Source organism: Temnothorax americanus, unplaced genomic scaffold, assembly GCF_048541705.1.
Source record: "Temnothorax americanus isolate GAGA-0224 unplaced genomic scaffold, ASM4854170v1 Scaffold66, whole genome shotgun sequence".
NCBI classification, from domain to species: Eukaryota; Metazoa; Arthropoda; class Insecta; order Hymenoptera; family Formicidae; genus Temnothorax; species Temnothorax americanus.
In genome coordinates this window covers 285,415-304,842 of record NW_027509788.1, presented here as the reverse complement: position 1 = coordinate 304,842, position 19,428 = coordinate 285,415, and the positions used below count along the sequence as shown (strand labels likewise).

At 32.5% G+C, this 19,428-nt stretch overlaps 3 protein-coding genes and 1 pseudogene across 7 annotated transcripts in view; 3 read left to right on the top strand and 1 right to left on the bottom strand.

Annotated features, from left to right (window-relative positions):
- The window catches only part of LOC143905688 (uncharacterized), an 18,043-nt gene extending 14,313 nt beyond the window's left edge, over positions 1 to 3,730 (top strand). Inside the window, exons 14-22 of the mRNA XM_077421240.1 lie at positions 41 to 174; positions 243 to 503; positions 584 to 797; positions 870 to 1,276; positions 1,416 to 1,714; positions 2,270 to 2,570; positions 2,706 to 2,974; positions 3,142 to 3,298; positions 3,380 to 3,730. Coding sequence (XP_077277366.1) covers positions 41 to 174; positions 243 to 503; positions 584 to 797; positions 870 to 1,276; positions 1,416 to 1,714; positions 2,270 to 2,570; positions 2,706 to 2,974; positions 3,142 to 3,298; positions 3,380 to 3,554 — 2,217 coding nt within the window. The 3' untranslated portion in view covers positions 3,555 to 3,730. The remainder of the gene's footprint in view (positions 1 to 40; positions 175 to 242; positions 504 to 583; positions 798 to 869; positions 1,277 to 1,415; positions 1,715 to 2,269; positions 2,571 to 2,705; positions 2,975 to 3,141; positions 3,299 to 3,379) is intronic.
- LOC143905698 (uncharacterized) lies at positions 3,587 to 19,428 on the top strand. Of its 2 annotated transcripts, XM_077421264.1 has the most exons (7): positions 3,587 to 3,727; positions 3,812 to 4,112; positions 4,183 to 4,412; positions 4,532 to 4,571; positions 18,133 to 18,218; positions 18,887 to 19,063; positions 19,163 to 19,428. In XM_077421264.1, exons 3-7 carry the CDS (start codon positions 4,263 to 4,265, stop codon positions 19,265 to 19,267), a joined length of 558 nt encoding a protein of 185 aa, XP_077277390.1. In that variant the 5' UTR covers positions 3,587 to 3,727; positions 3,812 to 4,112; positions 4,183 to 4,262; the 3' UTR covers positions 19,268 to 19,428. The 2 variants fall into 2 exon arrangements, with proteins under 2 accessions (XP_077277390.1, XP_077277391.1); XM_077421265.1 differs by lacking the exons at positions 3,587 to 3,727; positions 3,812 to 4,112; positions 4,183 to 4,412; positions 4,532 to 4,571; positions 18,133 to 18,218 and adding exons at positions 10,428 to 10,905; positions 11,006 to 11,210; positions 11,881 to 12,074; positions 12,266 to 12,450.
- LOC143905697 (uncharacterized) lies at positions 4,298 to 8,910 on the bottom strand. Of its 4 annotated transcripts, none has more exons than XM_077421259.1 (9): positions 8,168 to 8,277; positions 8,018 to 8,095; positions 7,253 to 7,327; positions 5,898 to 5,945; positions 5,475 to 5,579; positions 5,262 to 5,394; positions 5,073 to 5,167; positions 4,763 to 4,988; positions 4,298 to 4,434 (listed from the first exon to the last, which is right to left on the bottom strand). In XM_077421259.1, exons 3-9 carry the CDS (start codon positions 7,283 to 7,285, stop codon positions 4,421 to 4,423), a joined length of 654 nt encoding a protein of 217 aa, XP_077277385.1. In that variant the 5' UTR covers positions 7,286 to 7,327; positions 8,018 to 8,095; positions 8,168 to 8,277; the 3' UTR covers positions 4,298 to 4,420. The 4 variants fall into 4 exon arrangements, with proteins under 4 accessions (XP_077277385.1, XP_077277386.1, XP_077277388.1 ...); XM_077421263.1 differs by lacking the exon at positions 4,298 to 4,434 and adding an exon at positions 8,774 to 8,910 and having other exon boundaries at positions 4,588 to 4,988; XM_077421260.1 differs by lacking the exons at positions 4,298 to 4,434; positions 5,898 to 5,945 and having other exon boundaries at positions 4,585 to 4,988.
- LOC143905695 (uncharacterized) lies at positions 12,485 to 14,178 on the top strand (annotated as a pseudogene).

Genomic DNA, 19,428 nt, shown 5'->3' with positions numbered 1-19,428 from the left:
TGCAATAAATAAACTCTTGTTTTTGGCCAAAATGTTTTAGAGCAAGAAAGACAAAAGCGATTGGAGGCGAGACAAGCTACTGACAACTAAATTCTCCGATACTGATTCTGAATCCGAGAGAGAAAAATGGAAGAAGAAACAAAAAAAAATTGCAAATGAATCGAAAGAAAATAAGTAAGTAACTTACCTTGTTTTATTTTATTTTAGAAACTGGGTACAATTTTATCTCTAATTATTTGCAGCAGCGATTCTGATGAAGAAAGATTGAAATCTAAGAAGAAGAAGAAGAAGAAGAAGAAAGGCGCACGAAGAATCTTAGATTCGGATTCAGATGTCAAAATAACGGATGTAGATTCTGACTCTTCTGAAGCTTCAAGTGCCAAACAGAATTCAAGCGATTCAGAAAGCGATTTAAGAAGAGAAAAGGAGAAATTAAGACGGAAGAGACGCAAACGAGGTGATAGCAATTCGTCGGATACAGATTCTTCGCTTACCGAGAAGAAGTAAGTTGATAAATATTAAATTTTATTTCTACCTATCCTTATTCTGTACGTTTAAGCTTATGATGTTATATGATTTGTAGATCAAAACCGAAACGAAAGCGAATCAAGAAAATGGCGTCTGACAGTGATAGTAGTAATGCGGAAATTAAGAACTCGCAAGGATCCACGCCCGGTAAAAGTCACCGGAAAAATATACGAAAAGTTTTGAAGAACAAGCAAGTGGCGGAAGATACGAAATTAGCCGCTAAGGAAGAGGAGGAGAGACTTAAACGTATCGCCGAACGTCAGGCTCTGGTATGCCCCACACTCGCGTTACCAACTTTCATTTATCATTAACACATTACACGTAGAAACCTTTTTTTACAGTATAACGAGATGTATGAGATGAGACTTGCCGGCGAAGAGAAAGTGGACAAGCTCGTTTTAGACTTTGATACGGAGACAAAGAAGGAGCTCGTTACTGTGCATGAGGAATTGGTGAAGCGTCTAAAGCCGCATCAAGCGCAAGGCATCAAATTTATGTGGGACGCTTGTTTCGAGTCTCTAGAAAGGGTGAAGACTACATCTGGATCTGGATGTATAATCGCGCACTGCATGGGTCTGGGTAAGACGTTACAGGTGATTGCGCTGACACACACGCTTCTCACTCACGAGGAGACGAACATTAAGACAGTACTGATAGTTTGTCCGCTAAGCACGGTGCTTAATTGGCGAAATGAGTACAATACATGGCTGAAGGATTTGGATGATATCGAGGTTTACGAAATGACAAAGTGAGTATTTGATACTCAACATTTAAAAGTTGTTTTACATAATTATCTTTTTATCTATAACTTTTATCCAAAGAGTGTAACACAATTTCGCACAGTCAGAGAGTTTTGATATTATCCGAATAAAGGAAAATATTTCCAGATGTAAGAAGCATTTTGAGAGGAAGTACCAGTTGCAGAGCTGGCAAAGAACCGGCGGTGTGATGATCATTGGCTACGAAATGTTCCGTAATCTTACGGGTCCGAATAAAACTATTCGGAAAGGCATGAAAGAAGCGATATTAAAATGCCTAGTTGATCCGGGTGCCGATGTTGTTGTCTGTGACGAAGGCCATTTACTAAAAAAGGAGGATACTGCATTAAGTAAATGCATGAGAAGCGTGAAAACTTTGAGACGCATAGTACTTACTGGAACACCATTACAGAACAATTTAATAGAATGTAAGTATCTTATAAAATATTAGGTAAACTTCCGCATAAAGTCTTGCCGCGCACGATTATGGCCGTTAAGGGGATCTTAAAGCCGTCTGTAATACCGGTTTTTTTAAGTGCTGGTCTACAACCTTGCTTTAAAGGGTATTTAAGCTCTAAGCCGTAGTCAATTTCTTACGGCTTAGAGCTTAAATACCCTTTAAAGCAAGGTTGTAGACCAGCACTAACGCGACTATAAATAAAAATCCATATCTGTTTGTTCACGAAATGTATTTACTGTAGTAAAAGCACTACTATTTACCACAAAATCATACAACAGTACTTGACATTAATTAATTTTTAAAATAATGGTTTTGTTTTGATAACTCAGTCACATATTAATGTTAATATAACTTTTGTTTTACTACAACTTTGCAACCACTTATTATGACTAATGGGTTTATACAAACTTTTTTCTTTATTTTGATGTGAGGAATACACTCTAGAAGTTTGTCCAGGTATTTCGTGAACACTCTGTATATATGTTTTAAAAATCTTTTCTGTTTATTTAACTATATTTCGCAGATCACTGCATGGTGCAGTTCGTGAAACCGAATCTGCTGGGTACGAAGAAAGAATTTTTAAATAGATTTGTAAATCCGATAACAAACGGCCAGTTTGATGATTCCATCGCTTGCGACGTTAAATTAATGAAACAACGTGCGCATGTGTTGCACAAAATGTTGGAGGGTAGTGTACAGAGATTTGATTACTCTGTACTTACACCGTTCTTGCCGCCTAAACAAGAATATGTTATTTTCGTCAGATTGACAGATACGCAAGTTAAAATGTATCAATATTACTTGGAGAATCTTGCGAGAATCAAGTGAGTTTCTTGAAGATCTTATATATTTATCGCGCTCTCTTTTCGTTTAAACAATTTAAAATGCAATTAATTTAAAAATATAATTATTTAGTAAATTAGATTGAATATATTACCTCGTATGCTTTTCCTCTATAGACGTCATACTGGTGGTCGAGGAGGAACTCTCTTCGCGGATTTCCAAGCGTTACAAAGGATCTGGACGCATCCCGTAGTCCTACGTATGAACGCGGAGAAAAAAGAAAGGGCAAATGAGAATAAAGAACTTAGCGATTCGGAGGGTTCGTTAAAAGATTTTATTAATGACGACAGTACCGATATAGAGACCACCAGCATTAATAGCGATTCGACCAATGATGATAAAAACGTTCCCAAACCTTCTCGTGGAACGAGAAATAATCCTGTCGGTAAGACTCCGTAATACATATGAACGATGTTTTACACATTTTAATTGATATCAAAGAATAAATTAAATTAACATAAAGAAAATAACATACATATATGTGACGTAATAAAATAATAACAGACTAAAGATATGAAATATTAATATTAGATATTAAATGTAACTTTTTAGAAGAGGAACCAGAGGAAGAGCATAAAAAAGAAAATACAGAATCAGAATGGTGGATGCAGTTTGTGCAATCCGAACATTTTGAAGATATGAGAGTGTCCGCTAAATTGTTACTTCTCTTCGGAATTCTAAAAGAATGTGAACAGATCGGTGATAAATTGTACGTATCTTGTATCTATCTTTTCGATAAATAATTTTCACATCGCTATTATTTATTATCGTATCGCTTATTATTTGACAGGCTCGTATTCTCGCAATCTCTGTATTTTCTCACTTTAATCGAGGAATTTCTAAGAAGAATAGACGATCAGACTCAGAACGATACGCTCTGTGAAACCCTCGATAATCATACTGGAAGTTGGTCTCTAGGGCTCGATTACTTCCGACTGGACGGTCAGACCTCGGCCAAAAATTGAAATATATGGTGTAAGATATTTAACAAACCCACTAACACGAGAGCGAGATTATTCCTCATATCCACACGCGCTGGAGGATTGGGAATAAACTTAACTGCGGCGAACAGAGTAATTATATTCGACGCCAGTTGGAATCCCTCTCACGATGTACAAAGCATATTTCGGATATACAGGTATTTTTCTCGGCGTCTTCTATTGTTTAATCTTTTTTTTTGCAATTATTTATTTCAAGTTTTTGATTTATCGACGGTTATCAGGTTTGGGCAAAAAAAACCGTGCTACGTATATCGATTTCTCGCCGCGGGAACAATGGAGGAGAAAATTTACAATCGCCAAGTTACGAAACTCTCGCTTTCTTGTCGCGTTGTGGACGAACAACAAATTGAACGGCATTACACTAATCAAAATCTAAACGAGTTGTACATGTTCGAGGGATATAATGATAAAGAGAAACCTACGTTAAATTTACCTAAAGATAGACTACTAGCGGAGATATTTCTGAAGTTCAAGGATTACGTAGAAAATTACCACGAGCATGACTCTCTATTGGAGAACAAGGTGAAAAATATTTTTTTTCTTTTATGTATGTACATTCGTATATTCTACGTAACAAATTTATATTTAACAGGCTGAAGAGGAATTGAACGAAGAGGAACGCAAGCAGGCCTGGTTAGAATATTATAAGAGGAGAAGAAGGGAAAACCGCCGATGATGAATACAATGCTAGTAAATCCGATGGCGAATACAGCTTATCAGAATAATATGTTATTACAGCAGTATAATATGATGATGAATACTGTGATGCCTCAAAATATGCAGGTTGAGTATGAAAATCTCCAACAGCTTATTCGTAAAGATGTAAGCACTCAATACTCTCTCTCTATATATATTATATAAAAATATTAAATATATAAATATATATTTGTCAAACAATTGCTTAAGCACGCAAATTATTTATAATCTTGAATAATTTACAGTATCCTAATGCGACGCCGGAGCAACAGAAATCGATGACGACCCTGCTTAAAAAGGCATAAATATCGAAAAGTATCTAAATATACAAACATTTATAAATTTACATAATAAATCATTCTGTTACACATAAAATTTTGTCCACTTCTAAGTTTAATAAATAAAGAAATAAATACAAAATAGATCAAATGCACCTTTTTCTAAAAATTAAAAAAGTTATATGAATACATTAATACCTTTTATAGCCAACATTTTGGCTGGATCCAATTTCGGACGAGGTTTTTCATTTCGTTTATTTTTAATTCTGTTTGAGATTGTTCCCGTAACGGAACTGGCTTTCAAAGTAGGGGTACCAAATACGGCTATAGCTAAATTTTTTACAAATATAGAACATGTTTTACTAATATTAATGATACTGTCGTATTGACAGTTCGTTATCCACACATCATGTCCAAGATATACCTATAAAATAAAATCAATGAAAAAACATATTAATGAATTAGCATATAAGTACCAATAGAATATCAATAAAACATATTAATATACCAAATTTTTTTCCATGCTTCTATAACCCACGGGGAGTTCACCCGGGTTCCTTTGCTCTTTTCCAGCGTTTTTCTTACAAAGGTCAGTGATAATAGCTGCAATGTTTATATAAACATATGTAAAGAAAAAAGAAAATTTGCAATTTTTAGAAATACCACCTACAAGTAACAGTGTAATATATAAATGTACCTTTCAGTTCCTCAAAATCGTCGATAATTTTCGTTTGTAAATTTGAATTTAATTCTCTTACCTCCTGGAGGTATTTTTCGTTTTCTTTCACATTTTCTTTCAAGCGATTATTTTGCAGTTTTAAATCATGAATCTGTATAACAGTTGACATCAATATCATTATACTATTTCACACCACTAGACTGTAAATATGTTAATATATTGAATATTTACCTGTAATTTTAAACTTTCGATCGAATTTTCGCCATTTGAACTTTTTTTTACATTGTCCTGCAAATCTCGTTTTGTGTGATCCGTAATCTTGACAGATTTGTTCTTCTGTTATTACATACAAAATATATTCACACATAAATTAATAATACTGATGATTGACAAATGTTTAAAGTATAACACTATTAAAATGAATATACTTTTAACATGAATGTAATTTTAATTGGCATTAATACCAGATTTTTTATTTTTTTTGTGCAGTGACGCTGTGAAAAAGGACCGTTTTCTATCAACTAAACACGATTATAGTATTTATTAATCAAATAGTTATTAAGAAGGCATTTCCATATGTTGCATATCATTCTATCATCAATTACACTATTACACCAAAGAAAGTAAAATAAAAAATTAAAGAAAATAACTTACTTTTGTTTCTTGTGATGTACAGGTTTTGGATACAGCAGAAGTAATTTTCTATGAAATAAATATAAATATTTTATCAAAATACATAAGAGATCTTTTAATATTAATATACTGATAATAAAACATGAAGGTTACATTTTCTTAATCCTTTGAGGGACACGTTTTCTTTAATTGATGGATTTCTTTGAAATCTTGCAGTTCTGTATTTTTGAGTCGCTAATTACAAATCTAAAGTCAGATTTAAAAAATTCAAAATGGCATATCCATAAGGATAAAAATTAATGTAAAACTAAATAAATATAAACTAAATATATAATATAAAGATTTTTAAGATTGTTAATTACAAATTCTTGTCAGATGTGCAAAATTCATATAACGGCGGATTAAAGAATCAAATTATTTTTCTAAATTTTAATCCGCCAGATTAAATCTGTCATTTTAAATTTTGAAAGTTTGATATATTCGAATTTAGCGACCTCAAAAACCATGAGATACCAAATTTCATACAAATCGTAATAGGGCAAATCGATTTCTTTTAGATGCACGTACGTTATATGCTAACATAACTTATATGCTACATACCAATAATTATAAAAAATGTAGCTTGCAAAAAATTTTGAAAAAATATTTATTACAGTTTGAGATATGAAGAATATTTAATAAAATTTTCAGCCTCTTGTGTCAAATACTTTCCAAAAAACACTTTTTGTAAAAAAATGCTAATTTTTTCAACTTTATTCCTTTATAAATAATTAGAATTGAACAACTGAGTATAGAGTATGGAAAACATGTAGAGTAAATAATAATATGTCAGAAAAATATAAAATCATAATTGTTTTCATTAAACTGTGAGCAGTACATCTTAAAAATAAAAAAGAAAAAGGTAGAAAGTGTGTTTTTCCATTGCCCCTAAAAAGATTAAGTAGAAATAGTGAAAATTCACTGATTTTGGATAATAGTCATTGATGATTACAGTATAACCATGTCCGGGTACCCGCCCACTATTCGTATTACCTGTGTACCCGTGTAGTATTATTTGTATTGTTGTAATAATAATTTTAAGTCTGTTAATTACAATATTAAAATATTACATATTTATTCATATGAAAACAAGAGAGGTCATTAAAACATCATTGATAAAGATTGACTTTTTTGTCAACTCGTAAGAAAAATGGATAAGATTCTTCGTTAATTTTTCAATATTCTATGATAACTTTTTATATTAAATTTAGTTATAGTAAATTTATACTTTTATTTTACTTATTATGTATACTTTTTTTCATTTATGTATATCAGCGAATATCTGGCAAATGCATTATATGTTACTCCTATGTTAAAGAATACATTATTTTGTTTACCTTCGAAACTGTCTCTTTTGTGCTTCCTGTCATATTTCTTTTGTTTATTGCATTGGCAGGTCCTCCCAGGTGCTTCTGTGAAATATTAATTATTTGTAAATTTGTAATTATTAAATATAAATATTAAATTCAGAGTTGAATAAGTTAACATAATTTTTTTACTAAAATTAATGACTTATAAAATTAATTTAGTTACGTTAAAAGTTATAAGAACAAAGAACTAACTAGTTAAAAGTAACGTTACGATTAAACTAATTTAAGTTAAATTAGAAGTTAATTTTGACGAGCACTATTCATATTAAATTAGAAATTTGTAACTTAAAGTTCGATTACTCAAAACAATTATAATATAGATCATAAAACATTAATATTTTATTTGCAAATTAAGTTTATATATAATAAAGTAACAAAGAAATATTATTTTTTATGTGGAAATGTATTTTTTCTTTTATAATTTTTTATCTGACGTCAACTTTTAATTTATGAAAAGGTTAATAAATTATAAAAGTTAATAAATTAAAATTATGTGTTTTGAAAATAACTAGTTAAAGTTAAGAATTAAATCATTCAAAATTATCTAAGTTAAAAGTTATTAACTTATTAACTTCTTAACTTTATTATTTAACTTTTAACTTTTTAACTAATTACTATCCAACTCCGATTAAATTACATGACTAGTAAAACAAATTAAAGATTATTTTTCTGAAATATATTTTTTAAATATACTCCTTCAAATTAAATATTTTAAATTAGTATATTACTTACATTTGTGACATCTAAATTTTTTTGCTTGAGCCTTTCTTGTATTTTCTCATTAATATTTAGTTTCTCATTAATAGTATTCTAAAAAATTAAATATTCATAAATGTTCAAATATTATTCATATTTTGGAAAATAACAAAAAAGAGGTCATACATTGTTTATACTGGATTCCAGCTCACTTTCTGACGCTGATTGACATTTTTCAAAGAGTGGAATACGTGGCCTTCTATTGGCAATTCTTTCTTCAAGTGCTTTTTTGCTATCTAAAACAATGCAAATACAAAAAATTTTTTAGTGATATTTGTTATTAAGCGTGTTGGTATAGCCAAAAACTTAAAATTAAAACAAAAATTATTTTTAATACAATTAAGTTCAAGTAAAGCCAATATTTAGTCAAACAAGATATTCAGTGCTAATTTTACATACAATTTCTAATTCTTTTGAACTGAGAGCCGTTACTATCGAATTAGTTCTTTAGATTGAATCAAAAAAGTATAATTTAATTGATATTCAATTTAATATTACTGATGCTGACTAACATCTCTAATATCCCCCCTGCCTGAAAAATTAAAAACTTTTCGAAAAAGACTGTTGCAAAAAAATAATTTTTTTATATTGTATTTTACATATACTGTCCACATTATTTCAAATGCTGCACTAATACCTACAAACTGTGTATTTTTACATTTGAGTATCAAGATAGCATTTGAAGTAACACAGTATATGTAACATAAAATTTTAAAAATAATAAATATTTACTTTCAATAGTTTAACTGCTTGTGTGCAAGGCGGCGATGTAAACGTTTATATAATTATTCCATAAATGAATTTTTTTAGTCAATGCTTAAAGCCAAGGCAAAATTTCGAAATCGTTCTCATTTCTTGCTTAAAAGAAGGAATAGAACATGATTGAAAACTAAACACTGAATACTACGATTTTTATTAAAAAATATGACAAAACTGCACTCAGCGTATTGTTTTATATCATGTCCACGATGCTAGAACTGTGTTCAAGTTTCGGTTTAAGCCAATGAAATTGCTGCTTTTCTGTAAGAGCTGCAAGTTGATTGGCTTAAACCGAAACTCGGACGCAGTTCTAGTATCGTGGACACCGGGCATTAGATTACGCGATACGTTTTACGCGGAAAATATCAGTTTATCTGATCGTGCCCTGCTGACTTTCATGTACGAAAGAAGCAGAACAGCCAATGGAATTATTCAAAGATATTCTCCCATTAGCTATTTTACCACTTGTATGCGAAAATTATTCTCATGTTTTCAAGAATAAGGCCCCACAGCGCATTCTACATTAAGGCTCCATTTATTCAGGCTATTAAGACTATAGTACATACTTTGCATAAACGTAACCATAAGATGTATCGTAAGAATTAGCTAATCACAGTAAAGTATTCAGATTCTTATTTCTAAATTCTCGACTATGATTGGCTAATTCTTATGGTACGTCTTATAGTTAGGTTTGTTCGCGTTGCTTGAAATCCCCAAACATTTTTGCACTTGAAATGAGATAAATATATATTTGGTCGTTGGAGAGACAGAGAGAGAGAGCAAAGATGCTGAGTGCAAAAAGTGCAAGCAACGCGAACAGACCCACTGTTATGAAAAGTGTGTGCTATAGCTTTTAATCGCTGTCATATCCAATGAGAAATGGTATATCGAATCGACGTTGAATAATCGATGTCAATTCGATGACGTCGATTTCGTTATTATTTTTTTATCATTTCTCACTTGCAGGGCTTTAGCGGGGAGCACACACTTCTGCACAACGCATAATACGTAAGCATAAGAAAATTGATTGGTCCATACCCATGTGCATAAGGAAATTGACCAATCAGTTTTCTTATGCTTACGTATTATGCGTTATGTAGAAGTGTGTGCTCCCCGCTTTTCCAATTACAGAACACTGTGTAACACAACTGTGTTCTGGGGCCCTATTCTCAAACCGTTTTCATGAAACTCGCATGCAAAATTAAATGCTTTTCAAATAGAGGCTGCGGTCCACTTGACGCTACAAATGCTTCGAAGCATTCCACTTCTCTTTTCTTTTAATGAAGAAAGAAGGAGAGGAAGAACGCTCCAAAGCATTTGTAGCGTCAAGTGGACCGCAGCCAGAAAGTTGCATACGAAAATCATTAGGGCAGGCTCGAGAATACGGTCCCTGTAATTGAAAAGCCCTGTGGGTAAGCTGTATAAGCTGTAAAAATTGACCAATCACAGTCGAATATACCCCTCATATTAGACTGTGATTGGTCAATTCTTACGGTTTAAGCTTATGACTAATGGCTATTGGCTTATTGTAGAAGATAACGAGGCTGGGTTCGGGAAGACGCTATTAGCGCTGACAACGTCATTCTATCTCTGTTACTTACTGAAAGTTGAACAAGAACAGAGCACGCTCATAGAGCACGCTAAAAGCACGTTTCCCGAACCCAGCCCGAGTCGTATCGCGCGCGAGTGATCTAGTGATCCATAAATCGAGTGCGAATCGAGCGGAATCGTGACGAGGAAGGAAGAAAGAAAGCGTGTGCGTGCGCTACAGACACGAGAAATTCGAAGTTGAACCAACGACAGGGAAGAAACAAGGCAGTGATTATCGGCGCATGTTCGTTAGATCGTTCGTCAAACCGTGACCAGTCAAATCAGTTTCGCCTGGCACTTCGCGTTTTCCCGAAGCTCTCGAAACCATCGAGAGGCGCCCGCGGTGCATAGGCGCGGAAGCTAAAAAACGGAAAAAGCGCATTTGCGCTCTCTTTTCCCTTGACCTTCGGCCCTCCCGGGGACGGGAAGAAACCGGCCGGTCCGGAACCGAAAGTTCCTGGGCTCTTCTCACGGGAATCTGATCAATCAAGAATCGGAGAATCGGGAATGTTGAAGTGAGTCCCTCTTCCCGACCAACCCGTGCATCCACGCGGGACCGTGGGATTACCATGCTGGACGTAGCCACGAGTTACAGGACTAATTATTCAATTACAGGTGGCTTGACATCCAGACTGCCGTAAAGGAAATTCGCAGCAGCATGAAAACTTCGATCTTCTTCTGAGTCGGTCTGCGATTAAACTCGAGTATCGACTTAATCGATGAAAATCAGTAAACAAATCAGAAACAGAGAGTTTTATAAGTTTATAACCTCTACTGCTTAGCTTTTAGACGTTTAAATAAACTATCTCTGAACGAAAAGGTATGTACAGCTGAATATAATACAAATATTACATAAAAACAACTGTTTTCTTATAACAAATAACTTGATCATTTTATCAACATTTAATTAATGCCGCTAGAGAGATCAATCGTAATGCTACTTCCAGGAATTGCTTCAAATTTTTTAGAATTTTATTCAATAAACAAGGCATTTGAAAGTCAATGTTGAAACATGAATATAATATTTTACTGTTATGTCGGGTCTACAATGAGTCGGTAGTTTGTAATCGGTAGTCTGTAATCATACATATGGAGGTTGATTTAATTCGGTAGTCTGTAATCATACATATGGAGGTTTAATTCTATTCTACAAGTCCTCTCTGGACACCTGATATGGAGTCTTTTAATAATATACTAAACGATACTAATGTTGCAAGTACGAAATCTTTTCTTAATGCCAATAAAATAAATGTGCAGGAATCCTACTTGCAATATTATTTTTTTTAGATTACCTATATCAAATGTACTTTTCTAGCAGCAAGTATCGCTTAGTATATTATTGAGCGAAACCATACCAGGTACAGAGAAGGCAACAGAAATCCTCCATGTAAAACAACCTCTATACGTATAAAACCGGTAGCCAAACGGTTAAAATTTTACGAAATTATATAATTGAAAATAATAATTCAATATTTGTATTTTATTTACAGAGCATTACCAGTTTATTGTAATTCATAATCCGTACTTAACAAGTTCCGAACTTTCAATGAGCAAATTGACAATAATTAGAAGATAAGTTATTCACAAGAAATAATGAAAAGGTACAAAAAATTTTTAGAACCAAGAGACACAACAAGAATTAATCGTCGAACTTTTTCAAGATGGATGAAACGCGCCGAAAAAGGTTAATATTTGTATCATATATATATATATATATATATATATATATATATATATATATATAATTATGTATTATAGTCTAGCAGTCAAATTCTTCTAGTTATAAATGTTTAGATTTATCGAAAGAAAATAATTGCATTACATTTGCAACAATTCCATTTTACACATACTTACAATTAAAATATATAATTTCAGGTAATAAAAGTGTAATGCAAAATGACCAAACAGCTGAAACATCGTCGGATATAGTTCAAATTTCATCCATTGATAGTTTATCTACAGAGAATGAAGACATCTGTACTTTAAATGAAATTGCACACGATAAAGAACCACATAATACAACGCCAAGTGACATTTTATTGTGCAATAACAATAATGATGTGAGTAGTCTAAATAAAATTGTATACGATAAGAACAATTGTGATTGCGATTCCGACGAATGTAATGAAGATACAAGCTGCGATGATCAAAGTGATAATGATGATGTCATTTGTGAAGATTATTTTGATTTGTTTGATGTTGATAGTTCAGACATAAATGATAACACAAATGACAATACTATTATGTTTGAAGCTGCCGGTTTATCAATTTGTCAAGTTTTCACAATGGTACAAGCTTTATGTTTGCGCTTTAATCATTCCGATGAATCCAGACACGCGTTATTAAATTTAATAAAAATTTTGGCTGGGCCGAAATATAGTTATATAAATACGTCAAAGTATACTATGTCAAAATGGTATAATCCTCCTGCGAATAAAATGTTGTATATATATTATTGTACTGAATGTTACATCCCACTGTTAAATCCACTTTCAAAAGATCGCGTTGATCAGAAAAAAACTATGTGTATTCAGTGTAAAAAGAAGTATAATATTTCTCCGAAATCTTCAAACTATTTTATATCTATCGATGTCGAACATCAAATTCGGGCCTTATTAGAGCATGAAAATGTGCGAAATATTTTGATAAATAAATTGGCAAATGTAAACACTACGTTACAGAATTCAAGTATGTCAGATGTACATGACAGTCTTTTGTATAAGAATATCGCACAGAATCAAGGATGTAAAGTGTTAACTTTTAACTTCAATACCGACGGTTTTCCTGTATTTAAAAGTAGCAAAAACAGCATTTGGCCTTTGTCATTAATAATAAACGAGATACCACCTAAATGTAGATTCCAAACTTTAATATTAGCAGGTTTGTGGGTTTCCAAATCTGAACCGAAACCAAAGTTTATGAATTTATATCTCAAATTTTTCATTCAACAAATGGAAAAATTAATGAATGATGGTATCACCATATTAAATAGCAACAATGAAAAGATAAAATTCGTTTTACGGCCATTGAGTGCATCAGTTGATTCGGTCGCACGCCCTATAATTCAAAATCGAATTCAGTTCAATGGTTACTATGGATGTAGCTGGTGCTACGATAAAGGTGTCTACGCACATGGTTCTATGCGATATCCTTTCACAGAAAGTGAGTCATTGCGGAGCCATGAAAACTATCTCAAAGATATAAACGAAGCTAAGCGTATGCAAAGACCGATTAATGGCGTTAAAGGCGCTTCTATTTTGACAACATTTAAACATTTCGATTGCGTATGGGGATTTCCTGTAGACTACCTGCATGGCATATTAAGAGGAGTTGTTCGCCAACTGTGGACTGAGTGGAACTGTCCCAGTTCTCCGTTTTATTTGTCGCGAAAACAAAGACAAAAAATTGATCAAAGATTATTAAATATAAAGCCTCCACAAGAAATACATAGATTGCCAAGATCATTTAATGAAGGCAAACTGAAAGCAAGTGAATGGCGGTCTTGGCTTCTATTTTATAGTGTGCCATGTCTTACAGAAATCCTAAATGATAAAGCCTTAGCTTCGTTTACACGTTTAGTACAAAGTGTTTATATTCTACTTTCTCAAAATATTTCAGAAGAAAATTTCAAACAATGTGAAAATGATTTAATACAATTTGTTGGCGAAAGTGAGATCTTATATGGTAAAAGCGTTATGACTTTCAACATGCACTCTTTATTACATGTAGTTGACAGTGTTCGGATGAGTGGTCCATTGTGGGCAACGTCGACATTTCCATATGAAAATGACAATTTTCATTTAAAGCAAAATGTCAGTGGCCCCAATGGAGTACTCCACCAAATTGCAACTAAAACATTGCAAAGAAGTAGATTAAAAAATGCGGTAATAAATGAAAACAAGACGGACACATGCACCATTTATTGTCAAGGATTATTCAACCCCCGAAAATTAGTAATGCAAAATACAATCACTGTATGCGGTGCTGTTTTAATAGGAGAAATCACAGGTTTTGAAGACATTAAAAGTTTGGTGAAAGAAACACTTGGTTTTGAAAATGATCAAGATATCGTTCGAATATATAACAGATGTATATATAGAGGTACAATTTTTCACAGCACAATGTATGAACGGCCCAAAAGAAGCAATGATACTGTCGTTCAACTTCAATCGTCTACTATAGTTGAAATATCGAATTTCATATATTTCAAAGATGAATGTTACATAACAGTCAATGAATATAGTGTACAGCCGATATTTAACTTCAATCATATTATGCGCGTGCAAAATAATAGGAATTCACAACGAAGCTTAAAGGTTGTACCTCTAAACAGTATTAAATGTAAAATAGTTTACGTAGATGTTATTGATCATGTATATATCTGTACTCTTCCAAATGCTGTTGAAATCCAATAAATAATACTATAAATTCGAGAACGCTTCCGATATTCTCCCATCTTGTAAAAATAAGTAAATCGAAGAAGTATATCGATGAAAAAAATCGCAAAAGTTTCCAAAAATACATTTTAAAAAGAAAAGACAGTGTTTCAAGAATATATTTTTAAATCTGTCTTACCTTTTTGAAACGCATTTTTGAACATTTTGCTACGATTTTTTTCACCTAGACACTTTACACGAGAGAATCGCATCTTATGAGAAGATATAAAATATATGAAAAAACTAAAAAACAAATTTCGCAGATTACTAACAAAACAAATTTTTTTTCGAACATTATAGTATGTACTTTTGGTTACATAAAAATAAGAGTAAAGTTTTTGAAAAAGCATAACATCTTAAGAATGGTACTTATTCCTAATGCAATAACATATAAAAATACTACTTCTAAGAACACATAGAATATAGAAAAAGTGCATGGTAAATATAAGGAACGATAGGCTTTATCGTGAAGTTGAGATCCGTTCACATAGGTGCCAGTGTTCAATAACTGTGCTCTCATCGAATGTAATAAATAATCGTTCCGGAAACCTTTATATAGTAGAAACTATTAAAGGTATTATCATAGCATTTTCCGGATAGAAAACAATAGAACCTCTATATATAGGTCGACTCGTATATAAATATAGTAAAATAGAATATAGTATATGTGTATAATAAGTCTCATATAGGGAACGATAGACTTTATCTTGAAGTTGTGATTCGTTTACATAGGTACCAATGTTCAACTGTGCTCTCATCGAATGTAATAGGTAATCGTTCCGGAAACCGTTAAAGAAATCATGATAGCATTTTCCGAATAGAAAACAATAGAAACTCTGTAGGTCGACTCGTATATAAATATAGTAAAATAGAATATAGTATATGTGTATAATAAGTCTCATATAGGGAACGATAGACTTTATCGTGAAGTTGTGATTCGTTTACATAGGTACCAATGTTCAACTGTGCTCTCATCGAATGTAATAGGTAATCGTTCCGGAAAACGTTAAAGAAATCATGGTAGCATTTTCCGAATAGAAAACGATAGAACCTCTGTAGGTCGACTCGTATATAAATATAGTAAAATGGAATAGAGTATATGTGTATAATAAGTCTCATATAGGGAACGATAGACTTTATCGTGCAGTTGAGATTCGTTCACATAGGTACTAAGGTTTAACTGTGCTCTCATCGAATGTAATAGGTAATCGTTCCGGAAAACGTTAAAGAAATCATGGTAGCATTTTCCGAATAGAAAACGATAGAAACTCTGTAGGTCGACTCGTATATAAATATAGTAAAATAGAATATAGTATATGTGTATAATAAGTCTCATATAGGGAACGATAGACTTTATCGTGAAGTTGTGATTCGTTTACATAGGTACCAATGTTCAACTGTGCTCTCATCGAATGTAATAGGTAATCGTTCCGGAAAACGTTAAAGAAATCGTGGTAGCATTTTCCGAATAGAAAACGATAGAACCTCTGTAGGTCGACTCGTATATAAATATAGTAAAATGGAATACAGTAGATGTGTATAATAAGTCTCATATAGGGAACGATAGACTTTATCGTGCAGTTGAGATTCGTTCACATAGGTACTAAGGTTCAACTGTGCTCTCATCGAATGTAATAGGTAATTGTTCCGGAAAACGTTAAAGAAATTGTGGTAGCATTTTCCGAATAGAAAACGATAGAACCTCTGTATATAGGTCGACTCGTATATAAATATAGTAAAATGGAAATACAGTAGATGTGTATAATAAGTCTCATATAGAGAACGATAGACTTTATCGTGCAGTTGAGATTCGTTCACATAGGTACTAAGGTTCAACTGTGCTCTCATCGAATGTAATAGGTAATCGTTCCGGAAACCGTTAAAGAAATCATGGTAGCATTTTCCGAATAGAAAACGATAGAAACTCTGTATATATAGGTCGACTCGTATATAAATATAGTAAAATAGAATATAGTATGTGTATAATAAGTCTCATATAGGGAACGATAGACTTTATCGTGAAGTTGTGATTCGTTTACATAGGTACCAATGTTCAACTGTGCTCTCATCGAATGTAATAGGTAATCGTTTCGGAAACCGTTAAAGAAATCATGATAGCATTTTCCGAATAGAAAACGATAGAACCTCTGTAGGTCGACTCGTATATAAATATAGTAAAATGGAATACAGTAGATGTGTATAATAAGTCTCATATAGGGAACGATAGACTTTATCGTGAAGTTGTGATTCGTTTACATAGGTACCAATGTTCAACTGTGCTCTCATCGAATGTAATAGGTAATCGTTTCGGAAACCGTTAAAGAAATCATGATAGCATTTTCCGAATAGAAAACGATAGAACCTCTGTAGGTCGACTCGTATATAAATATAGTAAAATGGAATACAGTAGATGTGTATAATAAGTCTCATATAGGGAACGATAGACTTTATCGTGAAGTTGTGATTTGTTTACATAGGTACCAATGTTCAACTGTGCTCTCATCGAATGTAATAGGTAATCGTTCCGGAAACCGTTATAGAAACGAGCGTAGCATTGTCCGGGTAGAAAACGATAGAATCTCTGTAGGTCGATTCGTATATAATATGATAACTACGCGAGTGCAGGAAACGCAATAGGATATAGAACATGTATACGATAGAATTCATATAAAGCATGATATACTTTATTGTGACGATCAAATTGATTCACATGAATATCTATGTTTCTGAGTCTTCTGATAGAATGTTATAAAAAATAATGTAGTAATTTATTATAAAGCTAATTTATTATTATCCAGATAAAAGAGTATAAAATCTCTGCGGATAGATTTCATAGACAATGATTGCTTCGCGAAATCGAGGATCTGAATAGAAACTACAAAACCTCTGTGACAATACTCACACAAGAAACGATAGATCTTATCGTGAATTTCGGATTGATTTACGTAGTTATCACAGTTAGACCGTATTCTGATAGAATATTATTGAATATTATTAAATGGCCGTGGTATAGAAACGTTAGCATTCGTAGAATATGTGTATCGTTAAATGATATTAAGTTTGTATTTAATTGTTCTCGTGTTCGTAGGATTAAAAATAATAAATGGTGAAAGTTATTATACCATATGATACGTCTTCTATTGTTTTGTTGACATTAAGGAATATCTACAATAGAATTATATTCATTACGATAAATGCTCTTTGGAGAAGAAAACTGCATCACATAGGCCAGATAGATTACGATACAATTTTTCGAGAATACTTATGATATTTAATCGTTTTCTACCGGCCTTTTTAAGCAGGGGAATCGAGCTTTAATGGAAATGTACAATTATTGGGAGAAACAAGCCACACTATTCAATAAGCAACCTATACGAAATCCAGTTATGCCAGTAATAATCTATTATATCTATTAGTAACGTTACATACTTAATGTTGACTAAAGTAATTTTAAACAATGACATTAATAAGATTTTTTTAACTGTCTTTACATGATACACAAATATATTTTGAAGTATAATGTGTATATATAGTTTATATATACAGGGTGTTCAAAAAATCCTGGGCCAGTAGGATATCTAAAAAATGAAACATTTTAGAAAAAAATGTTAAATATAAAAGTTTTTATCACTCAGAAAGTTTTCATCGAAAAAATATTTATAACCAGTGTTTCCTAAATGTCTTGCTAGCAGCTATAAGAATATGTAATAAAACATAGGGGTTTCCATTTAAAAAATTCAAGGTGACCTTTTCCTGACTTTGAAGACTCATGGCCTACTAATATGCCCACTTAATGCGTTGTTTGATACCTAACAACTTTGGTATTTAACATTTTTCTCTAAAATGTCTCATTTTCGAGATATCTTGCCAGCCCGGGACTTTTTAAACATCCTCTATATACATTGCGTGTTTATGTATATGTAAACACAAACTCCGAATTTTCAACAAAGGCCCCAAGTCCCAAACAATAGCAATGTGCACGTAAATGTAAATGTTTATTCATACATATTGAGTCGTACATTTTTTAAAATATTTATTTGTCATTTTTGTATTTTTGTAGCAACAAGCCACGCAGTTGAACCAATTACTTTCGGGACAATCGATGAATTACATAAATACGAATAAACCTGTGCAGCCAAGCGGTGCACAGATGGCAGATTTACTTCCAAATATTACATATCGAAACACTCCATCGGCTAATAATATAAGCGGAAACACGGACCAAGATATAATAGAGGTACAGTACATGCGCCATGTTGTACTATTTTGTTTCAATATTATATATGTAATATGTATATATATTATGCTATTTATATTATGCTATTTAAATTTACAGATGATCCCTAGTACGAGTAATGCAGGTGTAACACGCCAGAGCGGAATGAGTAGCGCACAAGTAGCTGCACAGCCGATTGATAACAGTAAAATCCAGGAGGAGTAGACTTCGTACACGAATATTTTATATGAATTATTTTACGCGGTAGTATCGGTAGATTGATATATTTCTCGACTAGTTGTAAACTGAGAGAAATGCCGTATACAAAGATATTTACGTTTTCTTATGTAACATAAAAAAATAATAATACTGTGTGTCAAGATTAA